Source organism: Syngnathus floridae, chromosome 9 (genome assembly GCF_059516105.1).
Source record: "Syngnathus floridae isolate MCC-2025c chromosome 9, RoL_Sflo_1.0, whole genome shotgun sequence".
Classification (NCBI taxonomy): domain Eukaryota; kingdom Metazoa; phylum Chordata; class Actinopteri; order Syngnathiformes; family Syngnathidae; genus Syngnathus; species Syngnathus floridae.
The window spans coordinates 9,008,160-9,030,115 of record NC_142421.1 but is presented as its reverse complement, the minus strand read 5'-3'; the positions used below and the strand labels follow the sequence as shown (position 1 = coordinate 9,030,115).

The 21,956-nt window shown below is 41.5% G+C and overlaps 2 protein-coding genes and 1 long non-coding RNA gene across 4 annotated transcripts in view; 2 read left to right on the top strand and 1 right to left on the bottom strand.

Moving 5' to 3' along the window:
* The first annotated feature begins 120 nt into the window (after positions 1-120).
* Positions 121-2,807, top strand: LOC148393362 (5-hydroxytryptamine receptor 1E). Its single transcript, XM_088384898.1, has 3 exons — positions 121-374; positions 961-1,121; positions 1,189-2,807. Exons 1-3 carry the CDS (start codon positions 218-220, stop codon positions 2,383-2,385), a joined length of 1,515 nt encoding a protein of 504 aa, XP_088241024.1. The 5' UTR covers positions 121-217; the 3' UTR covers positions 2,386-2,807.
* The window catches only part of slc35f3b (solute carrier family 35 member F3b), a 30,200-nt gene continuing 10,956 nt past the window's right edge, over positions 2,713-21,956 (bottom strand). The window contains exons 3-9 of one of the 2 annotated variants that reach the window (XM_088384897.1): positions 9,655-10,000; positions 8,057-8,099; positions 7,880-7,990; positions 5,792-5,917; positions 5,019-5,211; positions 4,850-4,939; positions 2,713-4,694 (exon numbers count right to left, since the gene is read on the bottom strand). In XM_088384897.1, coding sequence (XP_088241023.1) covers positions 4,453-4,694; positions 4,850-4,939; positions 5,019-5,211; positions 5,792-5,917; positions 7,880-7,990; positions 8,057-8,099; positions 9,655-10,000 — 1,151 coding nt within the window. In that variant the 3' untranslated portion in view covers positions 2,713-4,452. Of the gene's footprint in view, positions 4,695-4,849; positions 4,940-5,018; positions 5,212-5,791; positions 5,918-7,879; positions 8,100-9,654; positions 10,001-21,956 lie in introns of both variants that reach the window. The other variant, XM_088384896.1, reaches the window with a different exon arrangement.
* On the top strand, positions 3,966-13,925 carry LOC148393361 (uncharacterized). The gene is made up of 7 exons (XR_015860302.1): positions 3,966-4,268; positions 4,389-4,697; positions 4,862-4,977; positions 7,840-8,009; positions 8,925-9,010; positions 9,699-10,019; positions 13,119-13,925. It is a non-coding gene; the product is annotated as an uncharacterized LOC148393361 (long non-coding RNA).

Genomic DNA, 21,956 nt, shown 5'->3' with positions numbered 1-21,956 from the left:
TATGACTGTTTGAATAAGTGTGCCCAAAACGTGTGGGTATAGCTGAAGTGATGCAACCTGTCTTTCTCTCCCCTTCAATGTGAGGAAGAAGGACGGAGGCGGTTCAACTTGTCACCTGACGCTGGTCCAGACCAATTGCGAACCATAGCAAGTCGGGTTAACTATTGTGACTGAATATTTCTGTCATTCTCCACAGTGCATTCAATCAAGGCTGCAAATGGGTGTCCTGGAAAGCAGCGGGTCAGTTCCGAGCTCTTTGCGAGCAGCGGCCGTCAACACAAGCCAAAAGGGTGATTCAGGGGACAACGTGCCCACACGGATAGAGTCGCTGCTGATGGTGCTCGTGGTAGTGATGTGTCTGGGCTCGGTGACAGGTAACACACATTTCTGAGAGTATTTATTCTTTTGTTTAAAGTGTAAAAAAAAATGCAATACGTACAACCAAAATTATAATCGGAAATTTGTCTAACTTTGAATTGTCATAGGGAAATAATACATATTGGGCCTGCTCCTCTCAGTGAATGAATAGACATTGTGTACTTGGTTAATAAACATGAAAACTTGTTTGCTAAATAGCTGGTGAGGACATCTTTCATCTCAATGAGCTTTTTGCCTACATCTCGATTTTTAATTGATCAATATGCTCACCCTTCCAAAGATAACATTTATTCATTAAGGCGTACCCTACTGATGCCACAATACCCTTAAATGATACCTCTGCAATACTATCAAACAGTCGGAGCTACAAATTAATATTTTTAAGGCTGGAATTTCTTTTGTCTAACACATGCAATGGAACCCCTCTTTATATTGTGCCTGAACTATTTCCAAACGAGAATATCACATTTTGAGTTGCAAAAAATTACAGAACAAAAGCATCCTAACAAATGGGTCAGAGTCAGTCTGGAAATTCTGGTATTGACAATGATAATAATGTGCTTTGTTGTTTTCCTTGTATAGGTAACCTTCTTGTCATTATCCTCGTGGCAGCTACCAAGACTCTCCACCAGGTGACATCAGTGTTGATCATGAACTTGGCCATCAGTGACCTCCTGGTGGGCCTCGGTGTCATGCCCTTTGTTGCTTTGTCCATCGTGAAGCCTGGATGGGGCGAATGTTTTGTGAGCAAATTCTTCAACTCTCAACCTTCTTGTGATTTCATTCATTCATTTTTGTTTCCTTTCATAGAACCTGTGTCTATTTGTGGCCTACACCTCCTCTGTCTACTGCACTGTGTCTGTTCTAACACTGGCTGCCATCGCTTTAGACCGCTACCACTCCATCATGGACTGCCTACGTTACAGCTCCCGCTGCACCCTGCGGCGGACGTGCACGGTGGTCTTGTGGATCTGGCTGCAGGCCATGGCAACCAGTTGCCCCCCACTGCTGGGCTGGAGTTCTATGGCCTATGTAGCTCCCGTGTACAGTTGTGCAGTAGACTGGGCCAGCAGTCCCAGCTACACAGCCACCATAACCAGCCTCTCCTACCTCATTCCCGCCGTCATTATCCTTGTCTGCTACGTGAACATCGCCAAGGTGGCCCGCAAACACGCCAAGAGGATTCACAGCTTGCAGGACTCGGTTCAACGCAGTAGGGTTCCAAACTGCATGTTCCTTCCCTCTTTGCGCATTCCCTCCACACTGATCTATCATCTAAGTGGACAGTGTATCTCTAGTGTTGTATCTGCTCATCCAACTTCCTCCAGGGGAATCGTCTCTGCGTTGTCACCTCCCCTGCAGGACCCCCAGCAGCATCATCAAGGAGTTGGTCGCCTCATTCTGGTCATTTTAACCTTCTTCCTGTGCTGGACCCCTTACATTGGTGTAGTTCTCATTCAGGCCACCGAAGCAGCAATCTCTGGTGAGACCTCCTTGGTGCCCCCCTCCGCTCTGACCGTTTCCTACTTTCTGGTGCTGCTCAACTCTGATTTCAACCCCCTGCTGTACGCTCTGCTCAGCAAGCGTTTCCGGGCAGCTCTGCGTGGGCTGAGGCAGAAGCTGAGAGCTGGAATGGGAAGTGTTGTCAGCTTGGGAGGGGAGGTTGACCCCTGCAGCCTCACAAGCCCCCTTCCAGGGCCGAAGTTTAGTCCGGACACCCCCCGGTATTGCTCTCCAGTTTTCACCATCAGCACTGACTACAAGCATCAGTCCAGTGAAAATGTAGGCAGAATGTGTCTCCATGAAGAGGGTGCCACACCCTGCTCCACTTGGCAAGACCCTCATAGTGGCAGGAAGGTGGATTTCCTGCAAGTACCCTGTAGGACGCAAGAGGGCGACAGACTACCATTTTCTGCTTTGACTGTGGCACCAAGGGCCACTTTTGTCTATGGCCAGATTACAGTGAAAGTAGAGCATGCCTCATCAGAAACCGTACTTATTACATAAAGATAAATGACAACAAAATTGGAGTCAATTAGTTGATAACTAATTCAATTGTTGTCTGCTGATTGATTATAAGCAAGACGTTTTGGACAACTATCTGCTTCCAGGACCTGTTTTGGGGATGCCTTTTTCTGATCCAGCTGCTCTTAGGTCCAATATTTATGACCTCTTGATGAAGGGACAACAATTGCCATAGACTGCCCCTTAAATCTTCTACGTAGTATTTCAAGTGTGAAAGCTGAGGTCTTATGCATCTTACTGAAATGCTTTTTCTTAAAACATTTCCAAAAGCTTCATATTGGCAAGAAGAAACCAAACCTGGACAATAGATGGATTGAAAAGTAATCTTTTTATGAAGTATATTTGAATATACTTGAAGACCCTGCCCCCACCACCGAATCAAATAAACCCATTATTAAATAATCACACCTCCCATACTCCTTTCTCAAATGTGATAATCATACAGTATGTTGCATCTCAGTGTATAAAATCGTCATTCCTTACAAAGGTTTACATTTATGTCAATAGCAATAATTCCAGAGGAATACAATATTCTTATTTATTGTCATTGAGAATGACAATGGGAAACAGTGCTCATGTATGCTGTGGTGAAAACAGAGAAGGCAGTGAAGTGGTCTTGATAACTTTGTGATGTCCCCATCGGCCTGCCTTGTCTCAACAGCAGCCAGATGAAAGAAAATAATGAAAGGTATGTTTTGAAATGTCCCAAAAAAAAAAAAATGCAGATGAGTACTTGTCTGCAGAAGTCTGGCGGCACTGTAAAAAGAAGATTGCACATAGTGATGTTTATACATTCACAACAAGGCAGTTTCCAGCTCTTCATTCAAGGCTCCGGTTCATTTCCACTGGTAACGCACCTCAAGTATCATAAATACAGTCAAACAAAAAGATGTGTCTCCGAGCTACACTCACCAGCCACAGCATGAGGTACACAACATTGAAACATTAATACGTTTAACCACAATGATACGTTTAAACAATTTAATCAACTACATTGCTGAAGATTTTCTATACGTCTTTGGTAATGTCAACCTTTGCAACAACTCCTGATTGGATCTAATTTTATTGTGCTTTGTGTACTTCATGAAGTGTCCAGTGAGTGGAAAATTTGAAAACTTACCAACTGTTTATAAAAATGGGAGGGTAAATGGTAAATAGACTGCACTTAAATAGTGCTTTATCAAGTTGGAATTTGCTTCATATGACTTAACTGTGTATGAGTTAAATGACAGAGACCCATTGGGGTGGGTAGTGGGGGGGCTCAGTGTAGTTCCATTCACAGTGAATCTAATTGCTTTTAACCACAGGTTACGATACTTGAACTGACAGTAATCTTTAGCAAGTCAGCTGAACTGAAAGCAGTCTCTCGTCATGATAAGCCAAGCTAATCAGCTAATCGTGCATTGTACATTTTACTTTTCAGAGCTCTCCACTGCCAGAGCGGTGGGTGTCGCCACTTCCACTTTGACAGGAGTTCCCGCTTTGCCCCGAGAGAGAGAGAGAGAGAGAGCACATGAATGCAGGAAGCCAATCAGAGAGGTCCAAAAAAGGCTTTGGATGGAGCGAGGTGCAGTAAAAGCATGTCGAGCTCACACTGAGCCTCGCATGTCCACACGGGCCTGTTCACACCACAGGAGCACATCGGGTCGGCAGGTGTGAACTACAAGCTGTTAACCAGTGCAAAGAAGGAAGAATGACTGAGGGATGCCACTTGGGGCCTCCTGCATTTGTAGGCATTCTTCTTTGGATTTTTAAGCATGTGTTTTGTTTTAAGACAGCCAAGTCCACATGGTACTGACTCTCTTCTACAATTAAGTTGGCAAGTCTTCTCACGTGAAGGTGACCATTGGAAAAATTCACGACAGGTACAGCTTTAACTTTGTCTAATACCTGATTATATTTAGGTAAGGAGGGTACATCTGATTTGCATCCATGCATCAACTGGGTGATGGTATAACCTCTCTTCTTGGTCCAAACGTTCGCAGCAGAGAAGGCTGCGTCAATAGAGGCCCTTAAACATCCCATTCAGCTCCGATCACATGGTCCCAGTCAGTGTGAAAATGTTGCCATGGAGGTCCTGGCTCGGCCCCTCCAGTTGAGTCCCGTGGAGGCCCCCGCTTCGGCGCTGCCCTCGGCCGGCTCGTCACGTTTGCGTAGCTTGGTGCTGAGGCGGATGATGCACTGGTCCCAGTCCTCCGGAAGGAGCAGCATGAGAAAGCCCAGACAGATGATGGAGACGGCAAAGAGGCGCACCGTGTTGAAATTAATCTCACACGTGAAGAAGTCCACCACTGGTAAGAGGAAAAAAACAATAATGAGCAATTTGGAACTGTGTTGACATCAAACTCCTAAGGACCTTTATGCATTTTAAAGGCCAACGGGTCCTATGTAATTCTCACTGTACCCATTAATTGATGACATCTTTGATTTATACTAACACACTTACTGGCATTGACAGGAACACTTAAGACGATGCCAAGGGAGATAGATGTTGGATATGTTATGGCGATGCCGAAGTTGACCAGGATGTTGAAAGCTGTTTGAAGAAGCAGAAGGAGAGCAAAAGTGATTATGGTAAAACATGATAATAGATCGCAGAGATTCTTTTTTTTTACCTAAAAGCAGTGCTGCAACCCCACAGAAGCAGCCCCAGGGGATGTCGCCTGCCGATTCAATGTACTCAACTCGGGTAAAATATAGGACGATGGGCACAATGCTGATAAAAACAAAGTTGGCACCTCCCACAATAGTCAGAAAAAGTGCAGCCTCCCCGAATTTGGCACTGCCGAGGACCATCTTGAAGAGAACCTGGCAGGAAGGAGGGGAGTTACTCATGAATGCACAAATTGTGACCTCCTGTGGCGCAGCATACAGGGTGACCTTCATACGCCTGCACTGAGATTGAGTTGCCAACTTTTAGCGATAAATATATAGCTCATTATATTAAGTGTATGTTAAATTTCCTTTACGATATAAGGGGTGATTGATTTTATTCCTCTTAAGTTTTCTGGAGAACAGGTTTCTTTTTTTTAATGGGGGCTAAAACATTTGGACTGGGAAAAAAATGGCAGAAATGTCCATTCAACATATATGAAAAATCTTCAAATTTTTTTTCCCATTTTTGTGTGTGTATTAATACAAAGCTTTTTACACACAGAATGAAAGAAAATCTACATCAAACTCCTATTACTATAAAATAGTTCAAGTGTTGTAGTTCAGGTGGTAGCCTTTTTGTCTATAAAAAAAAAAACTTGCACGCTTCTTATATTGGAAATGAATTGGCCATTCAGTGTATATTGCAGTTGGCAGATGCGAAAGTAATAATGAATGTTTATTACAGAGGTCAATCTTAATTAAGGCCCAATGCAGCCATAAATAAAAATCCTACCTTGTATAGTGCAGACATGGATGCTGAAGTAACAACCAGAGTAATGCCAATGACCGAGTGACTGTGGAAACCATCAGCGTAGGTCATCATGACGATGCCTGCAATGGCCAATATGGCCGCCACTATCTGTAGACGGAGAACGACTATTAACAACATGGTGTTGACAGCGATGTGACTTTTTGACCGCTACTGCAGATGGCCTCCTCCTTTTTGTTGTCCTCTAATTGATGCATGAGCTTCATTTCAAAGTCAGCAGACAAAGCTCCTGCGGTCTTCTAGTAGTTGATTGTTTCGCATTGATTTCCGCTGCAAGCCATCACGGCAAAAGCGGGAAGCACACCGTCCTCCAAAAACCTCAAAGTAGTGCACCATTAATCTGAGATCTACTGTGTTATCAAGATAGCAGGCAGGCATGCGTCCAGTTTAGTGGATTACGTGTGTCAGGAAGATAAATGATCAGTGTGCTTATACTGGGCCAAAGCCCTCTTAACATCGCTCTCAGGCGTGGCACCTTTGACAAAACGGTTCTCTCAGCACTGCAGGCCGCCTGTCAGTCAAGAAGGAGGGTTGCCGGTAACTGCAAGGTCAACAACCTCATACCTTAATACAGGACTTCATTGTGTTTTTTAGACATGTCAGCACAGCATTCTGGGGGATCAAGGGAAGGATAGGGTCATGACTCCATCTAAGCATATGAATTTATAGTGTATATTAACTGCATGTATAACCCTCTACAATGCAGCAATTTTTATGCCAACTGCTTTCACACAATTGTATCTAACAGGAATAAAAAACAAGGTTCTTATTGCATCAGCATTTGTGTTGGAGCTATAAATGAAAATAAAAAAAATAACATAATGAATGAGGGTATACATTAATTTTCAAATATAATGCAGTAGGTGCTTAGTTACAAAACTGTAAATTAATTAAAACGTATTGTCTTTCCCGTATTTTTCGCACTATAAAGCGCACCTAAAAACCTCCAATTTTCTCAAAAGGCGACAGTGCGCCTTATAATCTGGTGCGCCTTATATATTGACCAATATTGAGCCACTAAAGCAGGCGTGTCCAAATATATGGATTTATATATAGACAAAGTTTTAAAATGGCCATTCATTGAAGGTGCGCCTTATAATCCGGTGCGCCTTATGTATGGACAAAGTTTTAGAATGGGCCATTCATTGAAGGTGTGCCTTATAATCCAGTGCACTTTATAGTGCGGAAAATACGGTAATTGTAAATATCAATATGTTGAATTTACCATCCCTCAATATGTCCAAATGACATTGCAATCCACAGTACAATACAAGTGTGCCAATAGAACAAAGCCATCTGCTGTTGCACATAACATCACAGAGGGATGATGTAGCGTCTCTCTGCTCGTGCACGTCCCTGCATGTGCACGCTCATGACAAACTGGTCCAGCATCCCCTGCATTGCTGCAGACATCCAAACTCTGCAATGTATACCACCAAAGGTAGACAGAAAGACGTATAGAGAGGCTGTGAATGGGAGCAGGAGTAGGATTATATCTGACTTTCCTTCTTATGGAGTCCTTTCATCACACATAATGGGAGGATGGTGAGATGTTTGAGTGGGTGTGTGACGAGAACAGAAAAAAGGAGGAGCGGGATCCATCCTGCGGCGGGTGGATATATTCCCACAATGTGCTAAATCCTTCCATTGCTCTCTCCATAACACAGAGACATGCATGGTATCATGGTGTGTTGACTCGGATTATTTTGAATCATTTAAGACACTAAATAATAAAGTGACACTAAATACAGATAGGTTGGACAAAATTCAGATTAAAATTGTTAAATGTCCATTTCTGCGGTTAGCAGCATATGCTTTGATAATATGCTAGTAAATTAAAAAAAAGTGAATTCAGAGATTTGTTTATAAATATATACTCTCCATAGTAATTATGAACAACTTGCCAAAACTGAGCTCGTCCAATAGTCCATCATCACAACTTGTGGTCAGGACATTTGCATTGGCTGCATGAACTGCACATGCATTAACTATCCATTCATCTTCTGTTTCAGTTTGTTCAATAAAAACTCAAGATGTGAACTCTGAACTCACCCTGACACCCATGAAGCGGTCTCTTAGCACAATCCATGAGAGCAGGAAGACGAAGGCCTTGTTACAACAAAAGAGCGCTGACACGTCTGTTGTGTTGATCTTCCTGAGGGCCTGCAGGTACAAGTAGTTGGTGAGGATCCACAACAGGCCGAAAGGGGCCACCTTGGTGAAGAACACCTTGGGGGTCAGCCCGTCGTCCCCGAAAAAGCGACAACACTCCCTATGCACACACAAGACAGAGTGTCGGAATTAAAGTCAATAAATACAAGAACGCATTGATTTGAAAAAAAAAAAAAGTGTACAGTATTAGATATTGGTTGGATTTTGTACACTGTTCAAATTGGCCTATGATAAAAAAATAGCTTATTTTAACAGCAAAAATTCAGCATTTAGCCTCATTAATTTACAAATGAACTAGAAGCTGAAACAATAAAGATCATCTTAATAATCTTGAATAATTTTTGTATTTTGAAATATTATTAAATCAAATATTTGTGTATAACTAAATAGAATAACCTCGGTTATTTCCACTTCATTAGAGAAAATGAAGCTGATCTTTCCGCTACTCAGTGTTATAGTTAGCGTTCAATCTGCCGCAGCCCAGCGGAGGTAGATAATTGGTGAGCTGCGGAAAATGCTGACTATCATTCCTGACTGAGCGGGGAGGCCTTTGAGGTTTCCTGGCTCTGATTGTTGAACAACACATTTGGGTAAAGCTCCTGCAAAGCTGAGGTGCAGTCCAGCCAATAAAACCATTGTGTCCTTGAAGAAAGGGCACATGATGTTGTAAAAACTTCTCTTTGAGTTTATCTAATGTGCGTGAGTGCTCATGTCTACTTTATCTGACAGTAGGAGGTAGGAAGGAAGGAGTGAAGGTGTGAAGTGAAACATCCTTTCATAACAGGAGTTAGATAAGAGAATTAGTTTCCTGTGTCTTAACAGAAATATCACTGCAATCAATTGCATCTTCTGCCATGTTTTTTTTCCTTCCTCACACATTTTAACAACATGCATGTGAGGTTAATTGACTGTAAATTCTTCATAGGTGTGAATGTGCAGTTGGCTGGCAACCAGTCCAGGGTGTACTCCGCCTTGGCAACCCAAAGACATTTGAGAAAAATGGATTGATGGGTATGTTTTCATTTCGCTTTCATTTGTCATTCATATTGTCATATCTAAATTATCCTGTTTACGGACACAGGAAATAGTTGAATAACTAATCTCACACTTGACTCTGTTCTTCACCTCTCTTTCACAATTCTTCTCACTCTGAACATTTAATCCCACGTTCTTGAACTACTGTACCTTTGCAACCTTTTTTTCTTGTAACCTTTCCATTCCACTGGCCTCCCTTTGATTCACACATGTACGACTAACCTTCATTTCTTATCTCCCCAGAGCAAAAAGAACAATAAATGCTATCATCTATATGCCAGTGCAGTGGTCTGTAAAACAAAAAAGAAACGCTACATGAATGCCCAACAACTGCGGGGCAGGAGAGGGACTGAGCAGATGCTTTGTGAGGAAGGGCACTGAGGGTCAAATACTTTAGTTGTGCTGCCTCAGCAATGGTTCTATCAGCTCCAAAGATTCTAATGGCTTGCACTAAGTCCAACATTTAATTACAGACAAGCAGTTCACCAATGAGGCAACAAACTAAAAAGAATTTTGTTGGAGGACAAGATCAAAACAGGCACATCATTTTAATGAATTTCAAAATATAGTAGCTTCTGGTTTGTTTTTGTTTTTTTTGGGTATTTGTTTTGTTCTGTCACCTTAATCTCTGTCTGGCCGTTTGCCTTTCCGGACTCTTGCACAGGTGCCCGACGTAGTAGAGCGGGAAGAAGAGGCAGTTCCAGGTGGTGGCAAACCAAGTGAGGGTGAAGGGGGCATCAAAGTGCTTGAAGGTCAGCTTGGCCAGCTGGGTAGAACCTGCCCACGAGGAGCAGACGCACATCACCATGGCGACTCCCCACAAGGCTTTCCGCACCTGCACCGCCGTGATCCGGATGCAGCAGTGCAGCTTCCGCCTGCTGGAGCTCGATTCCGGACCCGCCACGCCCGCCGACGACTGCACATCTGGGCCGCTGTGTACCACATGCTCCCTTGGCCGCTCTTCCCCTGAAAGTTTCATTGACAGGTACTCAAGTTAACACTACATCTGCTTTGTGGAATCCTCTTTCCAAAACTGTAAACCGTATTTCTTTCGCTGGTCATGTGATTTCCACACACACAATGGCAATTATGTGTTAATCTAAAGCAAACTGTCATGCATATAATATTGATACATTTCCATTTACACAAGCTATATATCACACAAAAGGTGCAAAGCGGTAAAGATGATTTGGGGCTCATATTTTGGCAATTAAAGAAGTCAGCGGCATCCACCTCTTTTACGGAAGTGTGTGACTACAGTTCAACATGTCCTGCCCTATACTGTATAAAAATAGCTGCAGTCACACTTTAATTGGCCTTGGAAATCAATCAGACGTCGGAGTTCAAATGGAACTGATCCAAGATGACAGGCTGTAGCCAAACAGAGGGCAGGAGAGGGCAACTTTGATATACTTAGTACAATACCACTGTGATGTGTATGATTGTTTGTTACTTAGCAACACTTTTTTTATTATGATAACCTCCATAACGTTCATTGAAATGTTTAAAGTTCATGCAAATTTTTACTTCGTGTCTGTCTTTTAGCACTTGGATCACCTTGGAACTCAACACTTAAGTTAAAAGTTCAGTGTCGTGTTCAATTAACTGTCAGGGGGGTATTGTTGTTCTATAATAACATCTCCTGAGATTTCAAAGGTCATCAGAACCAAGTTGGTTGAGGAGAAATGAAGAGCTCACGATCCAAAGCATACCACATCACATGATGGAGAAAGTGTTATAGCTACAAACAGCAGTCCATTTTAATACATTTTAAAGAACGTATACATCAAGCAGGAAGAGGTCAACTGTGAAATCACATCATTTTCTGAGATGATTGTACTGCATATAACCAAGACGCCATTTCTTTTCTCTGTTAGTGTACCAAGACCGCATGCACCAATCTCTTCTGCAACAGTTAGATCTTGCTTTGGAAAAACAGAGCCGTAAAAAGCAACTTTGTAGATAATAAATAATAAACCACAAACTCTCCTGCAGCTCCTCTGCTGCAAGTTAAAAATGAAGGCTTCCCCTAGTGGGGTTTTGGAAGGTAATGATGTGTCTTGTGCACACTAATCTGCACTCAACACGGCTGACTGGAATACAAAGCATACATTAAAAAAGCCTCAGTGAGATACTTATGGGGAAAAATTGAAAAATACAAGATGCAATAATTTAAAGATTCATTTAACCACGTAAGTGCTTGTAAACAGTAGGGAGGAAAGCAACACTGTAAATCAAATCTGCCTTGTTTCATCTGTGCTGTCTAACTTTATTGTGTACATGTGAAGATGTGTGTTATCATCTCGCGTGAGAGATATGTAGCAAATAACAGACATCACTGAATTTCCTATCGCCTTCCATGCTAATGCTCCAGGCTTCCCCGGCCTCGCCCCGCTGAATGAAGAGCGGCCCTCTGTTTATCCGTGATGAAAAAAAAAAAAAAAACACTTGATGCAATGGAATGAAATTCTATTGTACTTTTTGGGTGGCAGACAATGCTGAACAATAATCCCCTGGACTGCGTTTGGCAGCAATGAAAGCTGATTCCAGGAGAATTAAGTTTCTCTATTCTAAGCTTCGAGAGTGCTTTGTCTCACTCTGAAGGTCACGTCTTGTTTATGTCGGCTGCTTTTCATCCTTCCCGGGCTTCCATAGCGCATCTCATGAACCTGCCCGCTGCAGTTTAATCCTTCCAATCCAGCGGAGGCACAAAGCATGCGTTCCTCATGCTTATTTTATTATCGTAACTTGGTTTGCAGAATTCAACAGCAGTAATTAATAGCCGAGACGTCAGTGTATACTCATGTGTCAGCCCACTGATGCAATGACTCAATTATTTAAGGAGGACACACTGCTTTTACACTTTGCTTGACAGTGACTAATGTTGCCGTAACAACCTCCAGTAGCAGGAGTGAACCATTAGTGCGTGTGTGCGTAGACGAGAGTGAGCCAATGACATTAGGCGCTGTTACCTTTATGACAGACTGTTGACTCTTTTAGCAGCACATTGATGAAGTCAAAGCACTTCACCTTGTCACATTTGTATCAAAGGCTGTGCTCAAGGTCAATTGAAATACTGCAGAGGTGGGAAATGGCTCCTTTTTGTCAAAAATGGTAGCAAAAGTATGAATGCATTACAATAAATTTCTTCAAGGTTTTGTTAAATATGAAATACTTCAATATGATGTCCTCATTGAAATCGTGATACTTTTGATGATCATCGTCCTGCATCTAAACAAGAACACTATTCTATTTCAATCTGTCAATCTGTCATCTAACACTAGTCACCTCTCTTTCATTTCTCAGCTGATCTACTGATCGACCTGTTAAGGATCAATGTCTCACAGCCACATTGATAGAACCCAGTTCATTTTTAATTATTGTCAACACTAATTGAGCTGCGTGTAAAGGTCACTGAAATGATGTCACTCTTCTTTAAAAGGTCCCAGTTCTCTGATCTTGATGGTTGTACTTTATTTGAGCAAAATTACTTTTTATTTTGAATTTATTTGGCACAACCTAAATAAATAAATAAATAAATACCTTTTTTTTTTTTTTTTTAAAGGACATAAACTGAGACTATAATTTGTACAGTGTTGGTACAGTCTGACCATCGAACGTAATATCAGGGAGAGTTTTCCCCATTTGACCTTTGTAGCATAGCAGACACGTTTGTGTTTATTGTGCCCTCTAAAGTGAAACACAAGTTGTTAACAGGCCTCTGGGAAGAAGCAGGAAACACGAGGAGAGTGTTTGGCATTTCTTTAGACAAGTCCTGAATCCACTTTGACAGCTTCACGGCTTCACACTGTCACCCTGACAACTTGGATGCATGAAGGCTAAGTAACATTCAAAGGTTATGCTGAGAGACAGAGGAACATATGTGGCTCTTGAATTGAAATGTAGTATTAACTACGAATTGTCTCCATCTCATATTACAGAAGTAAAAATATTTCAGTAAATAGCCCGCTAGTCTGATAAGCATGTGCTGTAATGTAGATTTATCTGCATTAATGAGCCTATTTCACCCCCACCCTTTTTTTTTCTCTATTTCACTTCACGCTCCCCTGCTTCTAATTCCCAGGCGTCTCTCTTGCCCACCCTGCAGTGTCTGCAGTGCAGATCTCTCCTGCCGATAGCTGCAAGTCCAACAACGCTGCCAGCAGAGCCCTTCCACTTAGAAGTCCCACCGACATCTGTCTCCATCTTTATTCTAGCTTTGTTCCCTCCCAGGAAAAAAGGGGAATATGACTGCAAGGGCGATAATAGAAGTTTCAGCAGAGCTTTATGTCAGACTATGAGGACTGTTTTTTTACAAGAAGGCCCACATCACAGGAAGACTGAGATTTATATATTGGTGGATTCCATGCCCAGAACGTCTGGATGCATCCAAAAAAAAAAAAAAAAAACATGCACAAATGAGAGAGTTGATCGATGCAGACATTTGGCAATGGAATAATAAAACTGACATTCAGCCTCAAATTAAACCAAACAAAAATAACAGTATTGGAGCAATCTAATTGTCCAATACAGTGCTTGCTTATTCTAACAGCCATCGATTCCTCTCTTTATAAAAAAAAAAAACCCTCTTCCCTTCTGTAACTTCTGTAACCATCCATGTGATGTTCAAACAAAATGAATAATGTCAGTGAGAAAAGCAGGTGACTCACTCGAAACCAATTTTTCACCAACAAGTCGATATTATGCAACATGAGTTTTGACCTACAGTCCAGGCATCATTTAATGGATAGCTTGTGGTTTAGACAAATGGAGCCCTGTGGGAAAGCTTGATGTGGGGAATTAAGACTGCTCTCCTGAGGGACACGTAATCTCTGTTCAGTTATGAAGCATAAAATGGCTTTTCATGACACTGCAGAGCCTTGAGTGAACTTCTACTGGAATAGGAACCCGAATGCCTCAATTCCCCAAAGACACAAGCTAAGCTGTGCCTGGTTGTATTTGTCACAGGACAACGTCAGAATCCAGAAAATACAGTGGAATTAAACGTGGCTTCAGGTGACAACGATTCAGACTGAAGTCTGAACATTCACAGTATTTTAGACAGTATTAACCAATAGGAATTGAACCCTAAGTAACAAACCATAGAAGGAACAGAAGTATATTGGACAATACCAATTATACGAATACTAATTATTATTATTACTAGTACGATAATAATCATAATAATAATCATAATAATTTCAGTACTGGGTCACTCCTGGCATACAATTTGGGCTCACTAAGCACAACCTGTATTGTATTAATTGTATGTGTGTTTGCATATATTCAAATGATACCCAGTTACAACAATTGGAATAGAACTATTGTTGCAGTATCAAAACAAAGTTTCTAAAGTCATTGTTGCATAAGAAGTGGAATCTCTTGCCCCCCGTGTGATTCGCTCTTCAAATCGGCTGCCAACCGCTCGTGCTAAGTCGTATGCAGCCTCCACTTCCTCACTAGCACAATTTACAATGATCCATCAAGCACACATTCAAAGTTCTTTTACTGTTGACCAAATTTGGACGACTCCTGCTGTTAATGATCTTACTGTCTCCGTCAGCCCCCAGAAATTATACCTGCAATTTTATTTTAATGAAGCAGCGTTAATCAAAAAGAACAAGCCTTTTTAAACACCTTACGTTCATAAATAGTTTGTAAAAATGACATACTCAAGCAGTCACTGACTGATAGTATTCAACACATGGGAGGTTCCGGCCCAATGGTAGCCAGAATTACCAGGCCAAGATTATGCAAGGCTGGGTAGTGAGAAAACCTTTACATGAAAACCAAATGCAGAACAGTCAAAGTTTATTCAATACTGACTGAATACCACTGCTCATATTCTAACAGCTGGTTGATGCATTATTGATTCCATTTTTATTCAGATATATTTTCACATAACTGCAGACGGTGCAAGAACAGGAACCCAGACAAGTCAGTAAGCTTCTATACAGGGCATCAAGCCAAAGCAGAGCCTGTAAGATCTAGAACAGGGATGGGCAACTGGCAGTCCATGGGCCACAATCTAAGTAACCCTCTTAATTAATGAAAAAAAAAAACTCAATAATATTAAGACTTTGAGTGGGTTGATTTTTGTGTATTAAAAAAAAAGAACATAATTTGTACATTTTTCTTAAAAAAGAACATCATGCACACCCAAACAGTGTCACAAGTTCAGCCTCTAATTTACCTCCAATGAACACACAGGCAGCCATAAGCGCTTACCTAACAGAAACCATAAATACACAAAAATCATTGCCTTCATTTTTTATAATTCTTCTTGGAGATGCAAATGAGCTTGAGATTATTTTAGATCCACTCGCTTGAAATGTTCTGTGAAATCAGCCGCCTATTCTACTGTGAGTGCATCTTCAATGCAGCACTCTCGCTAATGTTACAACACTGGGATATTCCCTCTGTGCTCAAGCCGACAAATACACTGCACACATCACACCTTTTTACAGCAGTTAAACCTGTGGTAGGATGCCAGGTAGGCAAGCCAACATAACTGAACCTTGGGGACATGTTAGATGTTACTTGATGTTACGTGACGCCGTACAACAACAACACGCCACACGAGAGACGTGTTGTTGTCCTTACTAATATAAATGTTCCAACTGTGCTCCTGCAGGTACAAGAAAGCTGACAGGGAGCGGGTGAACTTGATCAGCTATAAACAAATCTGAGGGGTGCATAACATTTGTTGTTGTCCTGGCTACAGTGGCAGGATGGGGGCTGCAGACTGAAGAGGGAATCCCTGCTGCAATAACAATCACACATATGGAGCAGCAGAGGCTCATGTGGCTAATAGCAACAATGTGTACAATGCAGTCCGATCCTGCAGCTTGAGGTGTCACTGTTGACTTTCTTATTATAACTGAGGACTACCAAGGTGCCCTTGAGCAAAGCCCTGAACCCACCAAACACCTTGCTGCATACTAAGGGCCCATATGTCTAAGTATTTGAATTGGTTTCTGTGTTGATGAAATATATTGAATGACTTCTTGTGGTAATTTAGGGCATTATTGTAATTGCTGCAATTGATAATCAGTAGTGTAATTTGCAGTGGTTTAAAACTGCTTATGTTTCTGTTAACTTTACTAAAAAAATAATAATAATAAAGTAATGCATTGTAAGGAATTTTAAAAAATATTTTTTGAATTAGTATCTGATGTCATTATTTGATACAGCAATAGTGCCGAATTTTTTGGCCGATCAATTTTATCTTATTGCAGTAATATTTTAGGTATTTAATTGGAATTGTAAAAGTTTTTGTTTCCAAAAATTAACCCATCAAATGAAGTAGCATACAACATAATGCACGTCGTTCCATGCAAACGTGCAGCGCAAACGTGATTTCGCTCCAAATCGTCATGCACCCTTCCTAGTGCTTACCTTCCACTTTGGTGAGGGTGAGCACCGGACTGTTGCAGGCGGACAGCGGGGCGACCCTGGCCGAGTGTTTCTTCATGATGCCGAGCTCGGGTGGGATGAGCTCCGAAACCGCTTCGACTACATCCCTGAAGCGGATTTAGCCCCGGACTCGGACCTCTTGACGGGACACTTCACATTCCAGAACCCGCTATCCTTGCGTCTTCCATCTATCTAACTTCACCCCCTCACTTGCTGTAGTGATCACTCCTTCCTCCTCCGTGTATAGTCCCCACCACCCGTTCCCTCCTCATCCGAGCCCTCCCTCCCCTAAATGAGTGCGGTGGCCCCGTGCAGGTCTCTCCTCACGTACACAGCTGTACTATTTGCTGCAATTCGCCCGCGTCAGTGCCGCTACCCTCCCATTCACCTGTGCATGGTGAAACCCCCCCTCCCATCCACCCATGGGATGAATGTCTGCACTTGAAATTTCCATGATTTATTTTTTTTTTTTGGTACATTTGTGCACAGAGTTCAAACGTACTGTATCAAACCAAATGAATCACACATGGTCAAGCTCAGTAAAATTCACATTGTGGGACCGACCGTAAAGGTTTCCTCACATGACCCCGTTCTTGCACAAGAACAGTTGAGTTTTTGATTTTTTTCTGCATTACATTGCATACAATTTCGTACACTTGACATACCGCTTCAGCTAGTAAATTTGCCTCATAATCTGAGTGGTTTTGGTTTGTAAATGGATGGATGGTTTTAGATATTAGAATGTGCAGGGACTATTTGAAGTGTGTGTCGTGAGCTTTATGAAGACTCGTGAGTCATGAATGAAAGATGTTGCATCGCTACAAGAATGATCTCATCTTCCAATGGCCAAGTACACCGCAAAGTACAACGTGTGCTCATGGGCGGAGTTTTCTTTTTTAATTTCCATTAGAAATGGGTGTTTGCACCGTTGTGGGAGTGAACAAATTCCCAGCCAATCACAGTGACTCCTCTCATTTCAGTCTACAGTCTACATGGCAGAAGCATAAAATTCGCTAGGTAGGAAATCGCAAAGTATGCTTTAAGGAAGTTTGATGAATGAATCGATTAAAAGGTATGTCCCAATACTTTAGCGCCGAAAGTGTTTGTGTGCGTTTCTGAAGTGACTCTGCACTGGTGTGTGAAAGCCGCTGAGTGAGAGCACGCCTGAAGGAAGCTCCACTGAATAATTCACTGTGTAGACTCGCCACACTCCAGCACCAATCCCCTAACCCTGTCTAACTAGGACAGGGAGCTCAAAAAAGACTCTCTGTCCAGACCAACGTTGATGTCCCTCACCAGCCATTGTATCCCACACTTCCACCTCCTTCATGGCTTAGCAGAGGGCACGTGCAAACCTGAATGCACAGTGAACTAGCACATTCAGGACGTTTGGTGCTTTTCGTCTCAGTTGAAATCCTATTGCTGTGTGGTCACAGTGAGACGTCCCACGAGTGTGCACGACTTCCATCGGGGGGAAAAGGGGACCATCTGTGTTTCGGAGAGACTGCTGTCAGCTTCTTCCATTAGCGAAAGAGTGAGGTGCAAGAAAGGGATGGATGAGATTGTTAAAGGATCCCAGACAGTGACTCATAGACTTTTATGTGTGAGCACGGAGGAGGATCAAACTGTTCCGGAATGCCTCATGACAACACATTCTCTCATACACACACACACACACACACACACACACAAAGTGTCTGAATAGAGGTGAGTGTGTAGTCAGGGAAGGGCAAAAATATTTTTTGGGAGGAGCCTTCAATCTTCAATACGTTTGTATTTGTACTAATCAAACATAGCTAATTAAACAAAAACATACTTATGATTTTCATGAAATCCTGCAAATGTACAAGAAAATGTGCATGATTAAAGCGAATGATTGCAAAAAACCTACTGCTACTGAGCGACATTGTGCTCTATGAATAACAAACACACAAAACATGCCTGGTGAAGGTGACCATCTTGTAACAAATTCAAATAGAATGATGGAAAGAGTTTGTGTGTGTATGCATGCATTGAAAATATGCTATTATGTTGTGTTTGGACAATCATGTTTATTCTAATGGTTGCGCAAACAAAGCGCGTTGCTTTGACCTCCAATCTTGTGGTACCGCTTCATCTCGTTTTCAAATTTGATGGGAAGCCCACTGTAATAAATGGCAATGTTTTCATTTCCTTGCTTTCTTAGCCCAAGGCTCCAAAGCTAAATTTCATATCAATATGATGGAAAACACGTACTTCATCACTTGTGACTTGCAGCAAGTCATTTATTCAAACTATTGGGGTACTTGAATGCCACACATTTATCTGTAATCCCTTTGCCTGACTCTAGTAACCCATGGTCGTCGGCACTGATTTGTACTAGTGATGTGCATTCCAGTTCATTTAAGTGAAGTGAATCTTTTGAATCGGTTCACTCAGAATATTTGTTCAAAAGAATCATTCACTGAATCCTTCGCTACACTTTATTTATTCATTGATTTTTTTTTTTTTACCTTTTTTAGTGTACCTATTGTAGTGTCCATGAGGTGTACCTAATCACAGGCCACTTCAATAGGGAAAAAGCTTAAATGAAAGTGAAAAGTGCCACACCCGCCCTCACCCCCACTTTCTGATTGGCTGTTTGATCTGTGATGTCACTTGGACACTCCATTAGGTACACCGCCATTTTAAAGTGTACCTAATAACAGGCCACTTTATTAGGGAAATATCATGGTCAAAGGTCACAGGTGTCAAGCTCTAGTCCTAGGGGCCGCATTCCAACATGTTTTCCAAGATTCCCTCGTTAAGTGCACCTGCGTGAAAAGATTTTGGTCATTTTCACGTTCTGCAGGAGCTAAAACTTTTCACGCAGGTGCACTTAACGAGGGAATCACATGGACACTCCATTAGGTACACCGCCATTTTCAAGTGTACCTAATAACAGGCCACTTCATTAGGGAAATATCATGGTCAAAGGTCACAGGTGTCAAGCTCTAGTCCTCGGGGCCGCGTTCCAATATGTTTTCCAAGTTACCCTCGTTAAACACACCTGCGTGAAAAGATTTTGGTCATTTTCACGTTCTGCAGGAGCTAAAACTTTTCACGCAGGTGCACTTAACGAGGGAATCACACGGACACTCCATTAGGTACACCGCCATTTTCAAGTGTACCTAATAACAGGCCACTTTATTAGGGAAATATCATGGTCAAAGGTCACAGGTGTCAAGCGCTGGTCCTCGGGGCCGCGTTCCAATATGTTTTCCAAGTTGCCCTCGTTAAACACACCTGCGTGAAAAGATTTTGGTCATTTTCACGTCCTGCAGGAGCTAAAACTTTTCACGCAGGTGCACTTAATGAGGGACTCACACAGACACTCCATTAGGTACACTGCCATTTTTAAGTGTACCTAATAACAGGTCACTTTATTAGGGAAATATCATGGTCAAAGGTCACAGGTGTCGAGCTCTAGTCCTTGGGGCCGCGTTCCAATATGTTTCCAACATGTCCATTGGTTTGCTCCGCCAACTTGGGGGCGGGGCCACTTTATGTATTTACAAATAAATACTTCCAATTGTTTGCATACGCATACGAAGTAAGGTTCCAATTCTAAAAGCACATTTAAGTATATGCTCACGCCTGGGCTTGAACCAGGCTCTTACCGAGCGAGAGCCCATGTCACTTACCAGTCGGCTAATTCAACCTGGAAGCCCTTACCTGACTGCACTATTTTGTACTAGTGATGTGCATTCCAGTTTTAAGTGAACTGAATCTTTAGAATTGGTTCACTCAAAAGATTTGTTCAAAAGAATAGTTCACCGAATCGTTCGCTACACTTTCTTATTTATTTATTCATTTATTTATTTTTACCTCGTGTAGTGTACCTATTGAAGTGTCCATGAGGTGTACCTAATCACAGGCCACTTCATTAGGGAAAAATCATGGTCAAAGCTTCATGCAAAGTGAAAAGATTTGTAGTAAGATTGATGAAACATATGAGCACGCATGCTTATTAGTAGCCTAGAATATAGCACCATAACATACTTGAATGTAATAGTTGAACATCATGTTATGTTATGATTATATGGTTTACACTTCTCAGTTAACTAATCAATCAATCAACCAACCAATCAATCTTCTGATCATAGATGTTAAACTCAAGCCATGTAAGGATGTGGGTTTAACCCAAGGACAACTAAACTACCATCTGTCTGATGCTGAAAACAAAAAAATGGACACCCCTGCTTCAGAATGTCATACAGGCAAAATTACATTGCCTTGGTATTTTGTGCTTGAAAACATTACAAGACTATGAAAATCCGAGAAGAACGTCATAGGTATCACTTACTATGTGCAACAAACTGAATAAAATTGTACACTAATTTTGAAAGAAATTATGAAGTCATTTATGTTTAAGTATATACACCTAAATCATTTTTTCTTTGTGTTCACAAAGGTTTTCACAACAATGCAAACAGAGCAGAGAAGGAGCTTGGACACCTTATCTATGGCATCGTCCGTTGCTGAAGGTACTGAAGTGTTGCAGAACTTGACAGATGTTGCCTTTGAGTGTGTGTGAACAATTTATAGGCTTTACTCTGTCTACACTGAACCTAAGCTAGTAGCTTAAAAGTAACTAAAAACCTCCTTTAGAAGGTTTCCTTTCAACCGAATGCTTACAGATGCTTAATCAAAGTGCAAATACTCACGAATAAAGTATTTGAATAAACGTATCCAATTCCTAGTTTCAAAATTATGTCATATTCGGTTTTGCCTTTTTTGTCCAGCATTTGGGCAAATTAACATTCAAATGAATGTAGGCCTACGACTTAATATAGAAGATCTGTAATCTTTCCTTTGGTGAAGCTAAGATAATGTATATCATACGCAACCCATCATCAACCTCTTTATCATAACTCGATCGATGCTTGAAGATTTTCATTTGAGCTATTTGAACTCAATGGATTAGACCTAATCAGATTTTGCGATTGAATTATGATGACAACATTGTGGTCAATTACAAAAAAGTGAATTTATTCTAATACGACTATGAATATTAATAGTGTAGTCATTAATATGTAAAATGGAAAAGTGGAGATCGGTTTCTTCAAGGGAAAAAAAAATCTGGATTTTTGTCTTTTTCGTCTTATCTTCATAATCTAATATGTGCAAAGCAATAACGGCACAATGTAATCATCGTAGAAAAAGAGTTCTTTGCCCTTTGTCTCATCTTGCAGATAATAATAATATAAGGGGTATTTCGGGGGGGAGGGTGTAATAAAACATTGACTCCTCTAACTGCTTGTTTCAAGTTCCATAGAGGTCAAGCAAAATGAACTTTGACACGCATACCCAGAGAGATATAGTACATTTTTAATTGACACTCAGGGAGCTATGAATAGTTTAAGGTTGTGACCGTAAGAGGCCAGGACCTTTTTTTTACACACTTGTAATAGCCTCATGCAATTTTTTATAGCGCATTTTACTACAACAGCAGCTATAACAAAGCAAAACACTAATATACAGTGGC